Source organism: Paramormyrops kingsleyae, chromosome 12 (assembly GCF_048594095.1).
Source record: "Paramormyrops kingsleyae isolate MSU_618 chromosome 12, PKINGS_0.4, whole genome shotgun sequence".
Taxonomy (NCBI): Eukaryota; Metazoa; Chordata; class Actinopteri; order Osteoglossiformes; family Mormyridae; genus Paramormyrops; species Paramormyrops kingsleyae.
This window is the reverse complement of record NC_132808.1, coordinates 15723568-15742553: the sequence shown is the minus strand read 5'-3', so window position 1 is coordinate 15742553 and position 18986 is coordinate 15723568. Positions and strand designations below refer to the sequence as shown.

General features: G+C 43.3%; 1 protein-coding gene across 2 annotated transcripts; it reads left to right on the top strand.

Moving 5' to 3' along the window:
- Positions 1-830: 830 nt before the first annotated feature.
- Positions 831-18399, top strand: LOC111845346 (kin of IRRE-like protein 1). Of its 2 annotated transcripts, none has more exons than XM_023814702.2 (15): positions 831-1359; positions 8238-8387; positions 9125-9274; positions 9964-10121; positions 11174-11324; positions 11523-11628; positions 11709-11857; positions 12384-12511; positions 12792-12918; positions 13015-13115; positions 14120-14312; positions 14821-14928; positions 15259-15386; positions 15840-15917; positions 16608-18399. In XM_023814702.2, exons 1-15 carry the CDS (start codon positions 1314-1316, stop codon positions 17175-17177), a joined length of 2343 nt encoding a protein of 780 aa, XP_023670470.2. In that variant the 5' UTR covers positions 831-1313; the 3' UTR covers positions 17178-18399. The 2 variants fall into 2 exon arrangements, with proteins under 2 accessions (XP_023670470.2, XP_023670469.2); XM_023814701.2 differs by having other exon boundaries at positions 15804-15917.
- The last annotated feature ends 587 nt before the right edge of the window (positions 18400-18986 follow it).

Below are 18986 nucleotides of genomic sequence, written 5' to 3'. Positions count from 1 at the left end.
AATTTAACATTTATTATTTTACTCCATATTACAGTATGTCTCTCATCTCCGTGAAGTACCTTTCTGATTTTGAGGCCCTATATCTCTGAATTTATGTCTGTCCCACTCTATAGCGCTAGTTATAATCCAAGAAGAAATTCAGTCAAACACCTTTCCTCACATCAACAAAATCCAGCCTTCCTTACCTTCACTATCACATACATCCATTCAGCATTTTCTGGTGTTTCCAGATATAGAGATTAAAAAATATTCTAAAGGGTCAGCACATTTTGACTTTTTTTATGTTGACGGTGTTTCTATATTTCAATTTTCCTATTCAGTTCACAAGTCCTAGGTGACAACCAGTTGGTTATTATGATGGTACATTTGGAGCTATTGCTGCAGAAGACAAAGACTGAGATTATATATTCATATATATATATATATATATATATATATATATATATATATATATATATATATATATATATATATATATATATATATATCACACAGCACATCGCGTCCGTCATTTGAACGCTACTATTGAATCGGAGGTCATATTTCCAAAACTGGGAAAAGAACATTTCATATATATCATTGGAGATAGGGTGAATGATTTTTTTCAAGAAATGGGTTATATGCCAGTTGAGAAATGTTACATTCGTCATTTTATGAACAATTCGTGATTTACAGATGTCATTTCCAGTGGTACAATAAAGTAATACATTGTCGCTTTTAACTAGATCGTGGGTCCTGTTCACCAACTGGGTGTCTCGGAATCCTTCCCCAGAAACAGGGAGAGAGAGAGAGAGAGAGAGAGAGAGAGAGAGAGAGAGATACACGGGGAGAAAGCCTTATAGGAAGTGTCCTGAAAACATTGGCATTCACCGACTTCTTACATTCTGCACCACCCTACATAAAAGCGACACTCGAATAAAACCGCGACTTTCTTGGAAAAGGGGAGGGGGCGAAAATAGGAGAAAGGAGGCGGAAAGATGACCGAAAGGAGGGGTTCCCGTGGTGCCGATACTACAGACCGTGGAGAGACATAGACCGAAAGAACGTTTATTGCCAGGAGGGGATAATGTCAAAACCAAGCGCTGCCGCTACGTAGGTGACCAAATCAGGAATAAAAAGGGAGGAGGATTGTTCCTAAGCGAAAGCAGAGTAAATGCGTGCCCGATAAGGGTAAAAGAGCCCATGCGAATTAAAAGGATCGCAACTATTTATTAGAGATAAAATCTTAAAGGAAAGGTTAGATGCTGTCCACTCAGAGAAGCCAGCCAAAGGACTTTGCTGAGGTGAAGATTTTTGATGAGCTCGGATAAACCATGCGGAGTCTCTTTCTTCTAAGTTTTGCGTTCAGTTTTCACAAAGGTATGACTGAATTTATTGCACTTAATGTCAGCTAGAATGGTCATGCGCTTTCATGTGATCTTCTGCAGCCCGTTGTCAGCCTAATTCAGTGTCGAAATAGCCGGGAATTCCTGAAAGTTTTTTTTTTCTCTTAATATTTTTTGCCATTTAACAATAAGCAAAATATGTGTCCGATCGCTTTATATTACATATGGTCACTCTGTATTGCTTGATGAATGAGTTTGTTATGGTTTTGTTTAATTACATGTGCCTCGGTGAATAATATGTAATTTGTCAATCAAGAAAGGTTATTGGGAAAGAATGTATATACAATTAATCGTGCTTGTATGGGGTGTAGGATTAGATTTCATTGGTCATACGAGGTGAAATGCCTTAGTTGGATATGGCCTTTGCGTGGCCTTATTTAAATATTAACGTAAAGCGAGAATGAAGTTCTTGTAATCGGCGGATAGAGTCGGGCTAAATACCCTCCGGACATGCAGACATGCTCCTGTAAATCGCATTAACTGCTGTGTTTCGCTTGTGCAATCGAAGTCATAGCCTGCCTATAATAAAATCGACTAGAAAACATTAAGAGAATGGGCTTCACGCAGTACTGAAGGCGATCGATGCTAAATGAATCCCTAACTTCGTTTCAGAAATCGCCCGTCATATGTGCCATTGTCTGTTTCAGTGTGGGCTTTAGGTGCCGGTGTATATATGCAGGTAAATGGCAGTTCGGTGCCAGCCGAGTGCGGTCCACGGCGATCGGGGTGGGAGACGCCGAGGCGGGTGCGCTTTCACTTGCCATATTATTTAGGCATTTAAGGGAAATCGGTAATGCCACTGTTGGTCGTTAGCATTCACTGCGAAGCACCGTTTAGTGCGGTTGTCACAAAGGGTAATTCATGAGGCGGCGCGGCGATGCCTTATAGCGCTTGGCCGCACATAAAGAGCCACAGAGGCGTTTCCGTAGGACATGGTATGGGGACCATGGCGGTGGCGACCCATTAACGCGGGGGAGGGCTACCTGTTTGATCAGGGCAGTCCTCTCCCATGATGGCTCGCCTCTCTGTGTCTGCCGTCGGAAACGTGCCGAGATTGATCACTGATGCGGGATGTATGTGTTTGTGGGCGTTTTCATTAGCCAGACATTGGTGAGGGGCTTCTGTAAGCATGCCCTGCAAAACTGCCAGACTCTACCGTCTTTCCATTCTGCTCAAAATATCATAGCGTATTTTATCACACACGATGCATAAAAATGTACCATGATGTTGTCCGGTATCAACCACAGCCCATCCGAACACACCCCAAAGGCTACCTGTAATCAAGCCATTGACAGTTGACTATAAAAATGTAGCTAGTAAACAGTCATGTGCCCAAATACTGTTGTATAAATATACAGCAGAATATACATCTTTTTTTGCTTATATTAACCTTAACGCCATACTGCTATAGCAATTTGAGTACACAGCAGTATTTTACTAAACCACCATTCTGCCCAATACAACTTTATTATGCCAGGTACACACACACTGTAATTCTTATGCATTACAACAGTATACAGCTGTATAGGCCTACCTTGGTGTTATTGTATTAAAATTGTACAAGCAAACTGAAGCAGTATTGACACCAAATCAAATTCAATACAGAGCCATCCAATAAATTCAATGAAAGTGACACACCTTAATACTGCCAACACCTATACTACAGCATCACGCCCAACCCTACTGTTTCAAACTCAGAGTATAGTGCCTCATGCTTATAGTACTGCTGTTCATGGCCAAGAAAACACACAGTGTGTTAAACATCTCATTAAATATTAAAATGACCTCTGTACTTTCTTTGTTGTGCTTTACTGTATGTACATCTGTTGCTGTATTGTGTGTCAGTGTTTGGTGTGTCTGTTACAATGCAAATACAGTTATTTTGCATAATAGCTCTTTACTGTCACATCTGTATTGCATTTGTTGACAAATAATGCAGAGTGTTAACCAAACAAAGCAGGATTTAAGAAGTTTTCCTTCAATCCTTTCATCTGTCCCTCTGTTCCTCATTCGTTTAGTCCTCCTTTCTCTGCCTCTTTGTCTTCTGAGGTGCGTTCTGCTACCTCAGTAAATCTTTTCCTCCCTCTCTCTCTCTCTTTCTCTCTCTCTCTCTGTAGTTTCTGCATTACCTCTTTTTTCTTTCATTCTCCTTCTCCCTCTCTCTCCCCCTCTCTCTCTCTTCTTCTCCCAAGACCTCTTCCCCTTTTTTTTCCCTCCTCCCCTCCCCCCATCTCTGTAATGAGTTCCAGATGTGTTTTTTGCATTCCTTCAGAGGGGAACGCGAGAAGCGGGTGGGGGGATGGGCTGGTCACAGTGGACAGAAAAGGAGGGAGAAGGAGAGGGCACAAGCCGAAAAGCCAGGGGCAGGCGCCAGGGTGTTGGAGAGACTTGGTGCAAAGATGAGATTTTGGTTTAATTCTGTTTGGAAAGTCCCACCAGCCCCCCCCCCCCCCCCCCTCCCCCACCAACAATTTGGCTCATTTCAGGAATCTGGCTATTTCATGATCCTTGATAATGCTGCTATACAAAGTGAGTAACAAATGTAACCATTTTTAGAGTGGGATGCTTTTAGCTACCAGAGCAGTTCTATGACGCTAAGCACCTTGCCTAAATGTATCACCACTATAGTCCTTGAGGGACTTGAACTCACAACCATCAGGTTTAGGACTACCTTCTTAATTGCCACAAGAGCAGCTTCCCTATATTGATTTAACTCATCCCTGGTATTTTATCCTGAGAAAGGAACCTTCTGAGTCGGATATGTACCTCACCATGAACCTATACTTGGGTGCTGTTGGTCTTTATTTCGAGCTTGTAATTTATGGGTCTGTACGATCTGGGTTCTACTGTATTTTATGTACTTGCATGGAAAGCCCATTGTACCTTGTAAGTTTCTACTGGGACAGTATTCTTGTGTCTTTGTTCTACAGTCTGCAGGTTGTGTACATACAGAACATTTCATAGTATACTATAGTTTATGTTCATAGTGAGAATTATGTTTACCATTTTTGTAATGTAGTTGTGTGCATTGAACCTTTACTTCGTGCAAACCATTTGACTAGGTTCTTCTGTCCCTTAAAACTGGGTAAAGGACTGTCACAGCATTTCAGTAATCTAGAAGTATAGTTCTAGGTCCTAGTCTAGTTTCATTCCACTTTTTTGGTTAGTTCCGGCGAGTGTTAATTGCATCCCTTGCATTGCACCATCTAAAGTGCTGGTATGAACTGCTGATACCAGAGCTAAACTGTAGCAGCTGCGGCTTCGGCTTTCTGCTCGCTATTGTTTCGTTCCATGTTGCTAGCTGGTGAAATGCTTTCAACGTGTCTGTGTTAAACAAGTGCCCTCCATTTGTAAACAAAGCCCAGTGGTGACTTATGGCTGGTGGTCAGCTTTGTGCGTGTGTACACAGTGTTTGGCAGCGTGTATCAAAGCTCTGTCATCGTCTTCGGCTTCTCTGGTAGCCTTAGAGGCACCATTGGTGTTGCCGTCGCTATTACTTGCATCAGCGTGTCGGTGGTTTAACAGTAGTCATGGTGACCGTTGTTTCACTGGTGAAAATTGTTGCAAATGAGCTTTAGATGTTGGTGAAATGGAAAAGGGTGGGCCAATTTTTTTTTTTTTTTTGTCAAATTTTCAGAATGGCATGTCTCCTTATACTGAATTTTCAAACAAATCTGTTTCTATAGCAACTAAATAGAGGCTGCAGAGGTAAAGGGAGGGGGGAATGAAAGCATAAGAGGGGAGTGAGGAAAAAGACTATTTGTGAGAGAGGCACGGACATTTGGGGGTTGGATTAAAAGGCTGGATGCTTCATGGTTTTGGGTGGTTTTAGGTGTATTTGTATATGTTCCAGGGGTGTGCTTTGGAAGGTGGGGGTGGATGTATTGTCTGAGGTTGAGGTAGACTGGGTTGGATGGAAAGGCAGCATGGCTATCATAGAATTTTCTAGACACTGCTTCCCTACCACTCAGTGAAATTACTGTGAATACTTTTTTCGCCTCCTTTGATTATTTAATAGTCCGTGGACTGAACAATGAATTAAATAATTCATGATTAAGCCTAATTAAGCCAAGCACTAATTTATATGATTGCTCGAGGTGCAGAATTTGAGGTGCAAAAATGAAAAATCATATTTTACATTTTAGCTGCATAAATGTACCCATAACAATTTTGTTAAAAGATCAGTGGTTTTTAACTGTTGTTATAAGTAATATCCCGATCGTTCTTTTAAACCCTAATTTATTAAACATAATTAAAAACCCCCATCAATTAGGAAGTTGACTTGGGTGTGGAGTCAGGGCAGGTCAGCAGAATTCACAAGCGCCAGTAACTACGAGAGTCTCGCCCTGCTAGACACTAAGAGGTGGGTGATTATGTCTGGTCAGTGTGGACAGTTTGCTGACGCTCCCTGTTATTTGCCTCGCCGTCTGGCCTGGCATCGTCACTCCCTCGTACCACCGACGACCCTTGACCGCGAGTGTGACCCAGCAGGGCCTCCCCGGTGTGCTCCTGCCTTCCAGTCACGGGGCAGACCCCTTGGCCTCTTTCTGGCAGCGCCAAGGTGTGCGGGGACAGTGTGGGCACCCTCCTTTCTGCGGGCGGCACCAGGAGGCTGCTAATTTGCCTGTTAGATTGATGTCTGTTTATTGCCCCTAGAATATCTCCTGAGAGGAGATGAAGGGTCGCTCTGATTCCATGAGCATCTCTCTCAGTGTTACTTCAGTCTTACGTAGTGTTGCTCTAGTCTTGCTCTTGTTTTGACCCAGTCTTGGCCAAATAAGCTTCAGGGTTTTTTTTTAACTGGTTCCTTGCATACCTGCTGTGTTTCTGTTGGCTCTCTCCATCAATCTTTGCCATTTGTACCCTTTCTTTTTAGTTGCCTTCCTTTTCTGTTACCATAGTGACTGCATGTTCCCTCTTTCCCTCTTTAACATCTCCATTCTGTCCCTGTTCTACTCTCAGCCATACCTATCGCATGTTAGTTACCATGACGATGTCTCTTTCCTCACACACCTGTTCACTGCGTGCTCGTCCCCTTCGCTTTACTTATCTTCTCGTTACTTTCCGCTCCTCTTCCTTCTCCTTGATCGATCCCGTCTCATATCCCTTGTCTCCTTTTATTCATTCGCCTCTTTCTCCCTTTCTCTGTCTTTTTCCCTCACTCTCCTCCCTCCAATCACTGTCCAGCATCCCTCCCTGATTCTCATCTCTTGTTTTAAAAAGGGAAATAAAAAGAAATGCTTAGCAAGAGAAAGGTGTGAGAGTGGTTGTCATGGCAAGATTAGACAACAGAGTGTCATAACAATAGACATAACAAAGTATTTTCACAATCCACAACTATTGTTACTTGTACGTGATTCCAGTTGACTCTGGACTAGAGGAAATTAGCCAGAGTAAAAATGGCTTTCAGGTTCATTGACTGACATGACTAAGCATGGCCATGAGTATCTGTGTAACATGTGACTAGATGCCACGTTAAGCTTTACTAGGATCAAGAGTAAAGTGTAATGATGACTGAGAAATTATCAATGAAAGGATCAGATAAGTAATGAAATGCTATACAGAATATAGTCTTGTATGAGGTTTGTATGAATCAACTGAGGTGACTGTAGTTATAGAGTATACTGAAGTCCGATCAAATGCTTACTTAGCAGTACTTAGTGAAATTCTGTTTATTTACTAATGGATTGACAATTTGCATTGAAATTATTGTTTTGTCTATTTAATTCATGAGCAAAATAGTCTTAAATCCTGTATAAAATACATTTTTGCATAAAACTTATCTGTTACATGTTTGCGTACAGTTCTTGCACAGAAAATATTATAGACTAGGGATCCAAAGGCTGGATAAATTTTTTCAGATCCAATGACTGTAAGTAGTAGTTTTCCATTAATTAACTTTTATTGATAAGTTACTGTGGACCATACTGTATTTGTATATTACTTATAATCATAACATGTAATTTTTTTCCCTATGTGTGTCATGCCAGTAGAATGATGGGAAAGTTAATATCTGTGGAATGTGGTTTGCTGGGACTGTTGTGGTAATGAAAATTACAGTCCACTGGCAGTATGGTCACCATGCAAACTTGTCCTTAAATTGTAAGATTTCAAACAGCGGTGCCCAGATAAACCAGGAAATATTCCTGCATCGCGCAGTGTAATATGGCAGACATTGTGGAGTATGTGGGATAAGGCTGAACAGCGCTGCTCCGGAGTCCTTGAAGTAGGTCAACAAATTGGTACAGTATCTGTTTAAATTAGTAAAGGCAATGTACAGTAATCATAGGGTGTGCGACTGTTTACATCACCCTACTGATTGAGAACAGAAAGACGCATACCTTGCCCTTTAGAGACCCTCGTGGGACTAAATCTGGGGCAGAAAACTTGGTCTTATGGAAATAAAATCCATGGAAACAATAGAGCGGTTGAACTGGGGCCCCAGTGCAGTAATGTTAAAGACATTTGGTAGGAAGATAACGTTACTCTTTGATGCAAGATTGTTTTAATTACATCTTTAGTCACTGATCGCGGAGTGACGATATTTGTGTGTCGGCAAAGTGTGTGGCTGTGAGTACTTAAGTTTGAGTAAAATCAGATTAATGGAATGTTTGAATAAAATTACAGCTCGTTTGCTCTGGTGTAAACAGGCAGCTACACTGGGCAAAATCACGAAACATTCCAGGGGTGTAGATGGGTCGCTGTCAGAGGGCTGAACTTAACCATTTCGGCTTAGGGCCACTGACGCTCAAGAAAAAGAGTCAAACAAAGAGCTCAATCGCTCAGTTGACATGCTTAGAAAAGCTACTGCAACGGCAAGTGGGTATAACTGTAGTTTTCTCACTGGGCCAGTATGGATGGCCCGCTTTTCCCAGGAACCTGCTGACCAGTCGGTGGTTCTGGGCCAAAGGGCAGTTCTGTCCTGCGTGGTGTTCAACTACACGGGCATTGTGCAGTGGACCAAGGACGGCCTCGCCCTGGGTATCGGACATGACCTGAGAGGTGGGAAAATCTCTATCTAATTTAGCACACTCCCTCCCCTCTCTCCTCCATCCCACTCTCCCTTGCTTCTTCATTTCTCTATCGTTCTGAATTACCCGCAAAATCAGGTTATTTTCACGTTAAAATTTTATTTTAGGCATGAAGATGTGGGGACCAATTTTTGATTAATGTAAATAAAAATGGAATCTACCTCATTTTTAGCTCCATCTCTGTCTTGGTAGATTCCTGGCCCCACTCGTCCTTTTTCCTTCAGGTCCAAGCTATTATCTATCCCCCCCCCTCCTTTTCTACCCCTCCGTCATCCTTCTTTTTTCTGTCAGATTGGACCTAGAATGCCTTGTTTCGCTTTTGGGGAAGCTTTAGAACAGAGACGTGTAAACGATGAAAAGATGTATTCTCTAACATGCTCACACTTACCCAGCCCTTTTATAAAGACTGGTCTGCAGTGTGTTTTTAATATCGATTCAGACCCAGCTATTTTGAGGGAGAATAGGAAAATAAGATCACCTTGGTTTGTGGAGATGATGCAATCCGCCTCAATACTTTTATGAAAAATGTGGGTGACATCATGAGCTCAGCACAGAGAGATGTGGCTGCCACCTGCTGGCTGAATGCAGTTCCAGCAGCCTAGCTGAACATTCTGTAACGATCCCTTTGTTCTCCCTCAGCCCTGTTATGGATCGGTTTGTGGGAACGTGCCTGTTTGTGCGGGTGCTAATTGTATCCCCCGTCCTCAGCCTGGCCCAGGTACCGCGTGCTGCGTGGGATGGAGGTGGGCCAGCACGACCTGGAGATCTCGGCAGCAGAGCTGTCGGATGACTCTCTGTACGAGTGCCAGGCCACAGAGGAAGCGCTCCGTTCCCGGCGAGCAAAGCTCACTGTACTGAGTGAGTATGTGTGCGCGCGCGCGCGTGTGTGTGTGTGCGTCTGTGTGCACGTGCGTGTCAGTCTGTGTCTCTGAACAGCAAGTCTTTGTCAATGTCTTCAGGCTCGGTTCCAGCTCTAAGATGTAGGGTGGGGGCTGGGCCATAGCAATCATTGTAGAGGTTTGAGTGTAAGAGTTCAAAAAGTCTTCCTTAGCTTTTTTTTTTGGCTTGCTACTTTCCTATTTACAATAATCAAAAAAAAAACAAAACAATCTGTGATTGGTTGGCATTTGCCCAGCCTTGGTAATTAGGTGGACTAGACCCACCCTGGCCCCCATATAGAAGCTGACCTGATGTATGTATAGATTTTACATTTATTTCTTTGGCAGACACTTTTATCCAAAGTGATGTACAATTGAGAATGCAGGGTCCAACAGTCCCAGCAGCAATTAGGGTTAAGGGTCCTGCTCAGGGCTCCAGTGGTGAAATGACTCTGCTGACCACAGGATTTCTGAGCCGCAGAGCCACACGCCACCCAGAATTTAGGGACAGATAATAAAAAAATTAGGGACATGGGAGGTTTATTTGTTAGATTTCTTGTTTTTGTGATGTTCTGGGAGTTCCTTGTGTCTGTGTAAATGTATGTATATACTGTATGTATGAGGGCACATTCGACTGAGTATACAATCCCCCCCCCCCGCCATCCCCAGTCCCCCCAGGAGACCCAGTGATACATGGGGGTCCACAGGTGCTGCTGAGGGCCGGCGTGGCCTACAACCTGAGCTGTGTTTCCCGTGGGGCCAAACCACCTGCTCTTATACACTGGGAGAAGGACGGCGTGCTGCTGGAGGGGGACTTCAATATCACAGTGAGTCTTTCACACGCACACACACACCATTCAGCGCACTGTACACACACACACACGCCATTCAGTGCACTGTACACACACACACACGCCATTCAGCACACTGTACACACACACACACACGCCATTCAGCGCACTGTACATACACACACACACGCCATTCAGTGCACTGTATACAGACACACGCCATTCAGCACACTGTACACAAACACACACACGCCATGCAGTGCACTGTATACACACATATGCTATTCAGCATGCTGTATGCACACACACACACACACACACACTTCATATATTCCTGTCATTGTGAGGACTCTCCATTCATTAATATGGGCATAGTCCTAATCCTAACTATGACAACCCTAACCTGACTCAGCTCTACCTTTAACCATAAACAACCAAGTAAAATACAAGACTTTTGGTTATTTTTGATTGCATTCACAGGTTTTTACAAAATTGAGGTTTATATTTCGGGGACCTGAACACACACACACACACACACACACACCATTTATCGTACTGTATACACACACAGATAATGTACACTCCATAACCCCCCCCATACACATGCACTCAGATTGCTCAAACACATTATATACTCATGGGGGAGTGTGGCTTGCCAGCATTGCCCACAGATATTGAACCTTCCCCCCCATCCTTCCTGTAGGTACCTCGTTCACTTCTCCAGTCCAAACACATATAGATCAGGTGTCCCTAAGCTGCGTGTGCGTGCTCTGTGATGGACTAGCAATTCATCCAGGGTATCTCCTGCCTTGCACACTGTGCTTCCTGGGATGTGCTTGAGGGTTTCTCTCATCCTTTATTTGATAAGTGGTTAGAGAAAACAGATGGATGCAATGGATGTACACCTACATTTTTACACATACATGCTTTTCTACACATACTACACACAAAAAGTAACAGGCTAGGTCATTGGGTCGATAAGAGAACCATTCTGGCTGAATCGTTCAGGAACCCCTTGTTCTGTAATTTTTTATATTTCCTTTCTGCCTGTGACTGTTCAGGGCTGTAATTTCTCTGTCTCCCTGCAGGAGGTGCTGATGGACAGAAAGAGGACGACCACCCGCAGTTTCCTGCCCATCCTGCCAGTGGACTCGGACACAGGCCACAACTTTACCTGTGTGACCAGGAACCCAGCTGCACCTGCGGGCAAACGCACGACTGTGTCCCTCAATGTGCACTGTGAGTGTGAACTTGCGTTTTTATGAATGACTGTGTGGGCATGTGAGTGTCTTTGATTATATGCGTGACTGTTCATGTGTCACTGTGTACATCTGTAGTGTTATTAACGAATGAGCTGGTGATCGATTGGTAGGCGTGTGTCTGGCTGTTGAGCAGGAGTTCATATCTCATTCGTGGCTCCCGCTCACTACTCTACAGACAAACCCACGGTGACACTCTCTGTAGACCCTCGCTCTGTGCTACAAGGAGAGAGAGTGGCATTTACCTGCCAGGCGAGCGCCAACCCCCCCGTTATGAGCTACAGGTTGGTCTGCCCTCACACATCTAGACCTACATGCATACGGGTGTGACGAGCAGGGCGTGAGTTTCGACTGTGATCCTCAGGTGGGCAAAGGGTGGCATTCTCCTGGAGGGCGCCAGGGAGAGCATTTTTGTGACCACGGCGGACCACTCCCTCTTCACCGAGCCCGTATCCTGCCAGGTCTTCAATGCTGTGGGGAGCACCAACGTCAGCGTCCTGGTGGATGTTCACTGTGAGTCTTGTGTGTGATTGCCCGTTGCTGTCTATCCCACTCTTCTTCTGTTCCGTTTCCCTTCTGAGTCCCGTTAGTTTTGCCAGCGCGCTAAATCCGTTCTCTCTGTCTGCCTGGCCGCCCGTGTGCTTGTCTGCCTCTCCTTCTGCTGGTCAGACTGGAGGACCATGTGTCTTCCACGCATTTCTGGATTGAAGTCTGCCCAGAAAATCTGCTTTCTCACTATACATTTTAGATTTTTATTAATTCAGCTTTGTTAGTGTAGTCAATTCTCTCGGAGCGGCTGGCATGACTGGCACACAGACACCAAAAAGAAAACAGCAGAACGAAAGCAGCAACATCCTTGCAGGATGTGAGATAGGCAATGTACCAGAGCCATCTAACAGAGCACCTTTGTCAGATTGAGAGCAAGTGAATTAGGCTTTTCTGGTTGATTTTTATCCTGCATTCAGTCTCTCCTGCTCTGCCTGGCTGCTTGCCTATCTCTGCAGTCGTTTACCTGCAATCCTATTCTTGTTCTCTGCAGTTGGCCCTCTTCTGCTGGTGGAGCCCAGCCCGGTGACGGCGGACGTCGACTCTGACGTCACATTAAACTGCAAGTGGTCCAGCAACCCCCCTCTTATCCTTACCTGGACCAAGAAGGGCTCCACTGTGGTCAGTAATCTTCATGTAACCAGCTGAAAGAAATGCTTTTTTCAAACCATACCATATCTAAGAGCAGTAATAATGATCAGTGTCCGGTCTGTAACCAGACAGTCTACTCAGCACTAATTCTGGGCTGTAACTGTAGTCTATAGGTTGGTTAGTCTGTAACCATGCAGTCTACTCAGCAGTAATAGTGAGCTGGATCTGTGGTCTGTTTGTCTACTTCTAAGCAGACTGAGAACTAATGCATAATAACGGTACCTGAAATATTTGTGTGTCCCCTGACCAGGTACTTGGTAATAGTAACCAGCTATTCCTAAGGTCTGTGAGTCAAGATGATGCCGGACAGTACATTTGCAAGGCCATTGTACCGCAAATCGGAGTTGGAGAACGGGAGATCACTCTCACTGTCAATGGTAAGGGATTAGAAAAAAGGGTTTTAGAAGCCAGGAAAAGCCAGTAAAAATCTACAACTACCAGGGAACTATAGAAACACTGTTGTTTCTTCCCAGGTCCTCCAATCATTTCCAGCGAGCCCATCCAGTATGCAGTGAGAGGGGAAAGAGGACAGATAAAGTGCTACATCGCCAGTACCCCTCCCCCAGATAAAATTGTGAGTATCTCCAGCTGAACTCTGTATTACATTGTCATTTTAATTACTCCATTACACCACTCACACCGCTGTTTATTATCCATCAATCCTCCAACTTTTTATCCCATACCGGGCTGTGGTTTACTATGCACTGTTATTTTATGTACTGCACTGCACCCCTTGTATCGTTCTTAAATATGCATTGTAATTCTCCACACTCCACTGCACCCCTCATATCGTTGGGTATGTACTATAGTTCTATGCACTTCACTGCACCCCTCGTATCTTTTTGTATTGTGCACTAAATTTTACACATTCCACTGTACCCCTCGTATCGTTGTTTATTATGCACTGTAATTTTATGCACTCCACTGCACCCCTCGTATCGTTGTTAAATATGCATTGTAATTCTACGCACTCCACTGCAATCCTGATATCTTTGTGCATCCTGCACTAAATTTTACACACTCCACTGCACCCTCATATTGTTGTTTAATCACTATAATTTTATGCATTTCACTGCACCCCTCATATCTTTATGCATCATGCACTAAATTTGACACATTCCACTGAACCCCTTGTATTATTTTTTATGCACTGTAATTTTATGCACTCCACTGCACCCCTCATATCATTGTTTATGCACTATAATTTTCCACATTCCACTGCACCCCTCGTATCATTATTTATGCAGTATGATTTTCCACATTCCATTGCACGCCCCATACCATTTTTATGCACTATAATTTTCCGTATTCCACAGCACCCCTAGTATCATTGTTTATTATGCACTGTAATTTTACGCACTCCACTGCAACCCTTGCATCGTCGTTTATAAGGCACTGTAATTTTACGTACTCCTCTGTACCCCTTATGCTACAGTTTGTTAAATTTTATGTACTCCACTACATGCGTCACACTGTAATTTATCACGCATTGCTATTTTATGCAGTAATCCCGTCACACTGTAATATGTGTGTAGACTGTGTGCAAACCCCCGGTTTTTATGTGTTTGTGTGTTCCAGGTGTGGGCGTGGAATGAGGACGAGTGGGAGAAGGAAAGGTACAGGGTGGAGCAGACCACCTTACCAGATGGGGGGGTACTCTCCACTCTCTCCATCGCTAGCGTCATGGACTCAGACTTCCACTCTCCTTACAACTGCACGGCCTGGAACAGCTTTGGACCTGGTTCCATGATCATCACCCTGCAGGAGAACGGTACTGCCTCCCAGCTGTCATGCCTTTTATATATGGCACCTAGTTACCAGAAACATTCAATATAAGAAAAGTACATTTTCTACTATGGTATCTATTCATATCACAGTTCCTCTAAAATTTAAGTGGCTTTTTTGGATTCTATTCAACAAAAGACAACAAACTGAAAACTTAAGTAAGGACCTGATTATACTCATCAGTCAATATTGATGGAAATCCTGATGCATCTGAAAACGGAGCACTTAACATCCTTAAAGTAAAAACATTTTATGTGTTTGATATGTTCAGTTTGAGTTCATTCGTGTATGTTAGTCTTTGATTAATAAATCTAGACTCTAGTTATTATATAGTGAATAATATATAGTGAATGTAACATAAAAAAAATTCAAAATATTGATTGACATTGTTGTGTTGTAGAAGGTACACATTGAATATTTTATAACTGAGTGCATTGCATGCATCTTTCCCCACTCTCTCCCCCTCCTTGCCCGTCTCTCCATCTGTCTCTTAGAGAAAGTACCGGTAGGGATAATAGCCGGTGGTACTGTGGGAACCTGCATCCTGGTTCTGCTCTGTCTGCTGGCCCTGGCCCTGTATCTCTGCCGCCAACACAAAGGCAGTGAGTAACTCCCCAGCTGGACTCCTGCACAATGTGCCACGTCAAACACCCTCACCGCTAGACAGAGAGTGAACTGAAAGGGGGGTGGGATGTTATCACGGCATGCTTCCACAACCAGGTCTGACCCAATAGGAGTGAAGAAAGTACAGTTGTAGAGTTAAACCAATCAAAACCAGTCAATCAAAAACAACACAAAGCCACCTTGGATTGTCCAAATAGGCATGAGTAATGTATCAGTCCACAGTGAAGGTTGTGTCTGTTGAATGTACTGCAATATATCCTGTTGTACTCAGACTGAAGGTCATTCAGACACTCATAATATTTGTCAAGGTCGCGGAGTGGTGATTCTGGGGAAGCCGGATATCAGAGTGGAAACTATCAACAAGGAAACTCCCAGTCTAGAGGAAGACTCTTCAGGTTTATCCACAGCGTCACGCATGGTCAAGGCTATGTATTCAGTAAGCATCCAGAACCTTATGGCTTGTTTTCCTGATCGAAGCAAATTATTTACCTCATTGCTACTCATTTTGGCTAATATCCCAGGTTTTAACCCATCCTTTACGTGTTATCCAATACCACCAAGCTTGCTACTAATTTAACTAATATCTTCTTTTTTCTTTTAATTGAAAATTGTATATTATGACTCACTGGAACTGTACTTTTGCTACTATTGCTACTAATTGTTATGAATGTTCCAAAGATGACTGCTTAAGTAGTCCTTTGCATTTTATCCTTTACCAAATATCAGCTCTGATTATCACTAAGGCTCACTTTGTAACTAACATAGTAACAGAGTCTTTTCTCCTTCCCTGTCTCTCACCATCTGTCTGTATCTGTGTGTGTGTGTATGTGCGTGTGTCTGTTTCATTATGTAGTTTTTGCCATCAGTCTCCCTCTCTCCCTCTGATCAGTCTTTTAAGGATGACATTGACCTCAAGAAAGAGCTACGCAGTGACACACTTGATACTTGTGGAGAATATGAGCTTAAGGTGAGGTACACACACACACAGACCTGTACTCATATCTTTATGGGGACCGTCCATTCATTTCTATGGGCAAAACCCTAATTCCAACAATGACAACCTTAACTCCTACCCAGACCTAACCTTAACCATAAGTAACCGAACAAATCAGAAGTCTTCTGGCATTTTAAATTTTTTGATTGAAGTCACAGATTTTTATAAAACTGAATTTCCCTTTGTGGGGACTGAAAAAATGGTCTCCACAATGTCAAAATAACAGGTTTTTATCACATTGTGGGAATATTTGGTCCCTGCAATGTAATGTATACCTGGATCACACACACATCCATATGCATACTATCTCTATACATTTTACGAAGGATAATCTATAAATTATATGTGTTCCTGTATGTTTTCAGGATTCAAGAAACGATCATAATTTTAGACATTTTGACACGGCAGCGTCATTTAACGTTGACTACGGCAAGCAGATGAAGTGAAAATAGGCACAGACATCGACAGAAAACTGCCCCACTTCAAGTTTTATTTGGGGGTGGGGTGTAGGGGTGGGCAATCAAAGTAGCTACTTGCATGCCTCCTGGAGGAGAGGGTTAGCAGTTATGTCTTCACTGGCAAAGAAACCCTACAGCTCCTTTGGATCAGACTAGTGAATGCTGTTGTCCAGGCAGCCAGGCTAAAAGGTTAATCTCTGTGCAGGACCCGACAAATGGGTACTACAATGTACGAGCCAACCCCCATGAAGAGCCGCAGGCCTCCTCGTGCTCCATGATGTATCCGGAATACCGGCCTGCCAACACTGCTAGCGGGGCTGTGGCAGCCAGCGGGGGGGAGAGCGCGGCCGGAGGGGCCACTGGAGGAGCAAGGGCTGGCTGCTATGACCCTCGACCCCCGTCCAGATTGTCCCACACAAACTATGCCCAGTTCAGCACCTTCACAAGGGCAGGCCAGTCTCAGCCAGCTCCATCCAACCCAGTCCCTCCGATGGGTGAGTTCTCCAGGGACTGCAACCTCCTGGAGCCCTCCACGCAGCTATCCTACGATAGCTACAGCTACCCGGCCCAGTACCCATACCGCCTGGGCTTCACCCCCCTGGAGGGAGGGCCCTCCTACGAGATGTACGGGGCACAGGCAGCAGCAGGGCCAGCAGCGGGTCTGGGGACAGAGACTGGATTCGGGAAGTTTGGCAGCTCCAGCCGGTTCTCCTACACCTCACAACATTCAGACTATAAACACAGGCACAACCAGAGGATGCAGACCCACGTGTGAAGGGAAGCAAGCCAAGGGAAGCTCATGCTGTACCCCTTCACTTCACTCCTTCACTGGTTCTTTGTGTTGTGCGTCGATTCCCCATCTCTAATTCGTAGGAACCACACTTAGAAAGAAACGAGCAAAATTTTGTTAATGAATTTGGCATATAAGAACAAGTGGCACATAGTTATTGTTACACACATAATTGTCAGTGGGAATGACAGATAATAGCAGATCATAATTATGATGGGGAGGTATGAGAGTACACGTCTTTGTTCTCTTCTATGTTGGGTTCTTTGTAAGGAGAACACCTGAAAGCTGTTTGGAAAGGTAGCAATTTTTAATTCTTAAAATCACAAGCTGTTTGCAAGAACTAAATCTGACAGCTGTGTCTATGCTTTATAACCGCAAGCTTCTTCTAAAGTCTAAACTGAATAGCCATTATTAGACAGGTACAACCAGCCGCTGCTTGTATGGGCTGCATACGACAAAGCCGTCGTGCAGGAAATAAGTACAGAAAACTATTATGAATTACAAAAGATTCGTCAGTCTTGGGATTGATTTGTGTGAAGGACTAGGGTATCCTGCCTTTTTTCTCGGTCAGCTCATCTCTACCCCTCTTCCCCTCTCTCTCTATCATGTCTTTACTCCATTTATTCATTTCAACTCTTCCCCATTTTCTCCTTGACCTTTCTGCTTATGAGCTTGGAATAGTTCTGCTACTGGGTTTTGCACACATGTGCAGATAGGAGTTAGGCAATATAACAAATAGTTTAAACCGGAGAAAGGGAGGCGGTCTTTGGGATAGATAGTAAGGTTTTTTAGGAGGCAAAGAAAGCTATTTATCATACTTTATCATTCATCTTAATATAAACACATGCTCTGTCCCATAAACATTTGTGGTGCTTAAGAGGCCAAACACTCATTATTTCTAGTCTCTATTTATGTGGAGTTGGAGATCCAGAATGTGTTTTTTTAACCAAAACTTGTCTGTAATATTCTCATTACTGTTCTGTTCTTTGTTGTTGTTCTCGTTGTTGACACAGTTGCACTCTATTTTGAAGTCCTTATTGTTTAGAAAAATGTGTTCCGAATGTGTTTATAATTTTTCACTTCAGTTGTTTTTCATAGCCATGAACTTTATTGAATTTTTTCTAATGTCTTATGGTATGTGATTATTTTTTCACAGTATTATATAAATAAAATCCACATCTTTCATAAAAGTTTTTTCCCTGTTAAACTATTTTTCAGTGTATACTTTGCTTCAAGTTTACATTCTTAACGCTACACATACTTCTGCTGTTCAAAAAGGTTTTAATACATAAAACACTTCACAGTAGAACTCACTGTCCTTAACAATTATTTATCTGAGACGTCTGTTGTAAAATATCCACGTTGCATACAAATATCCAACTTGCACAAAAATCTTGTCACACGAATGGTCTTCAATAATAAATGGAAGTAGTAATTTGATTCAATGTATCAAAGCCGTTAACTCTGTATTAAGTCGTACTGGCAGATTACTGCCTTACGGAAAAGCGCCACTGTTTAGTTTCCTCAAGTTACAGTTTGACGGTCATCAATTACCCTGCAAAATATACTCGATTACTTAAATGTGTCAGTGCCTCAGATATTGTTACTTGAAAGAGGACACGAAACGGACATTTACTATATTAGCACCAGTTTGCAACACGTGCAGCTAATATTTAATTATCGTATGGGCACTGAAGGTGTTGAATGCCATAGAGTAGTGCACATCCTTACGTTAATCTTGAAAATCGATGTGCTTCAAAAGCATTATACTAATCTGACCTCTAAAAACATTTA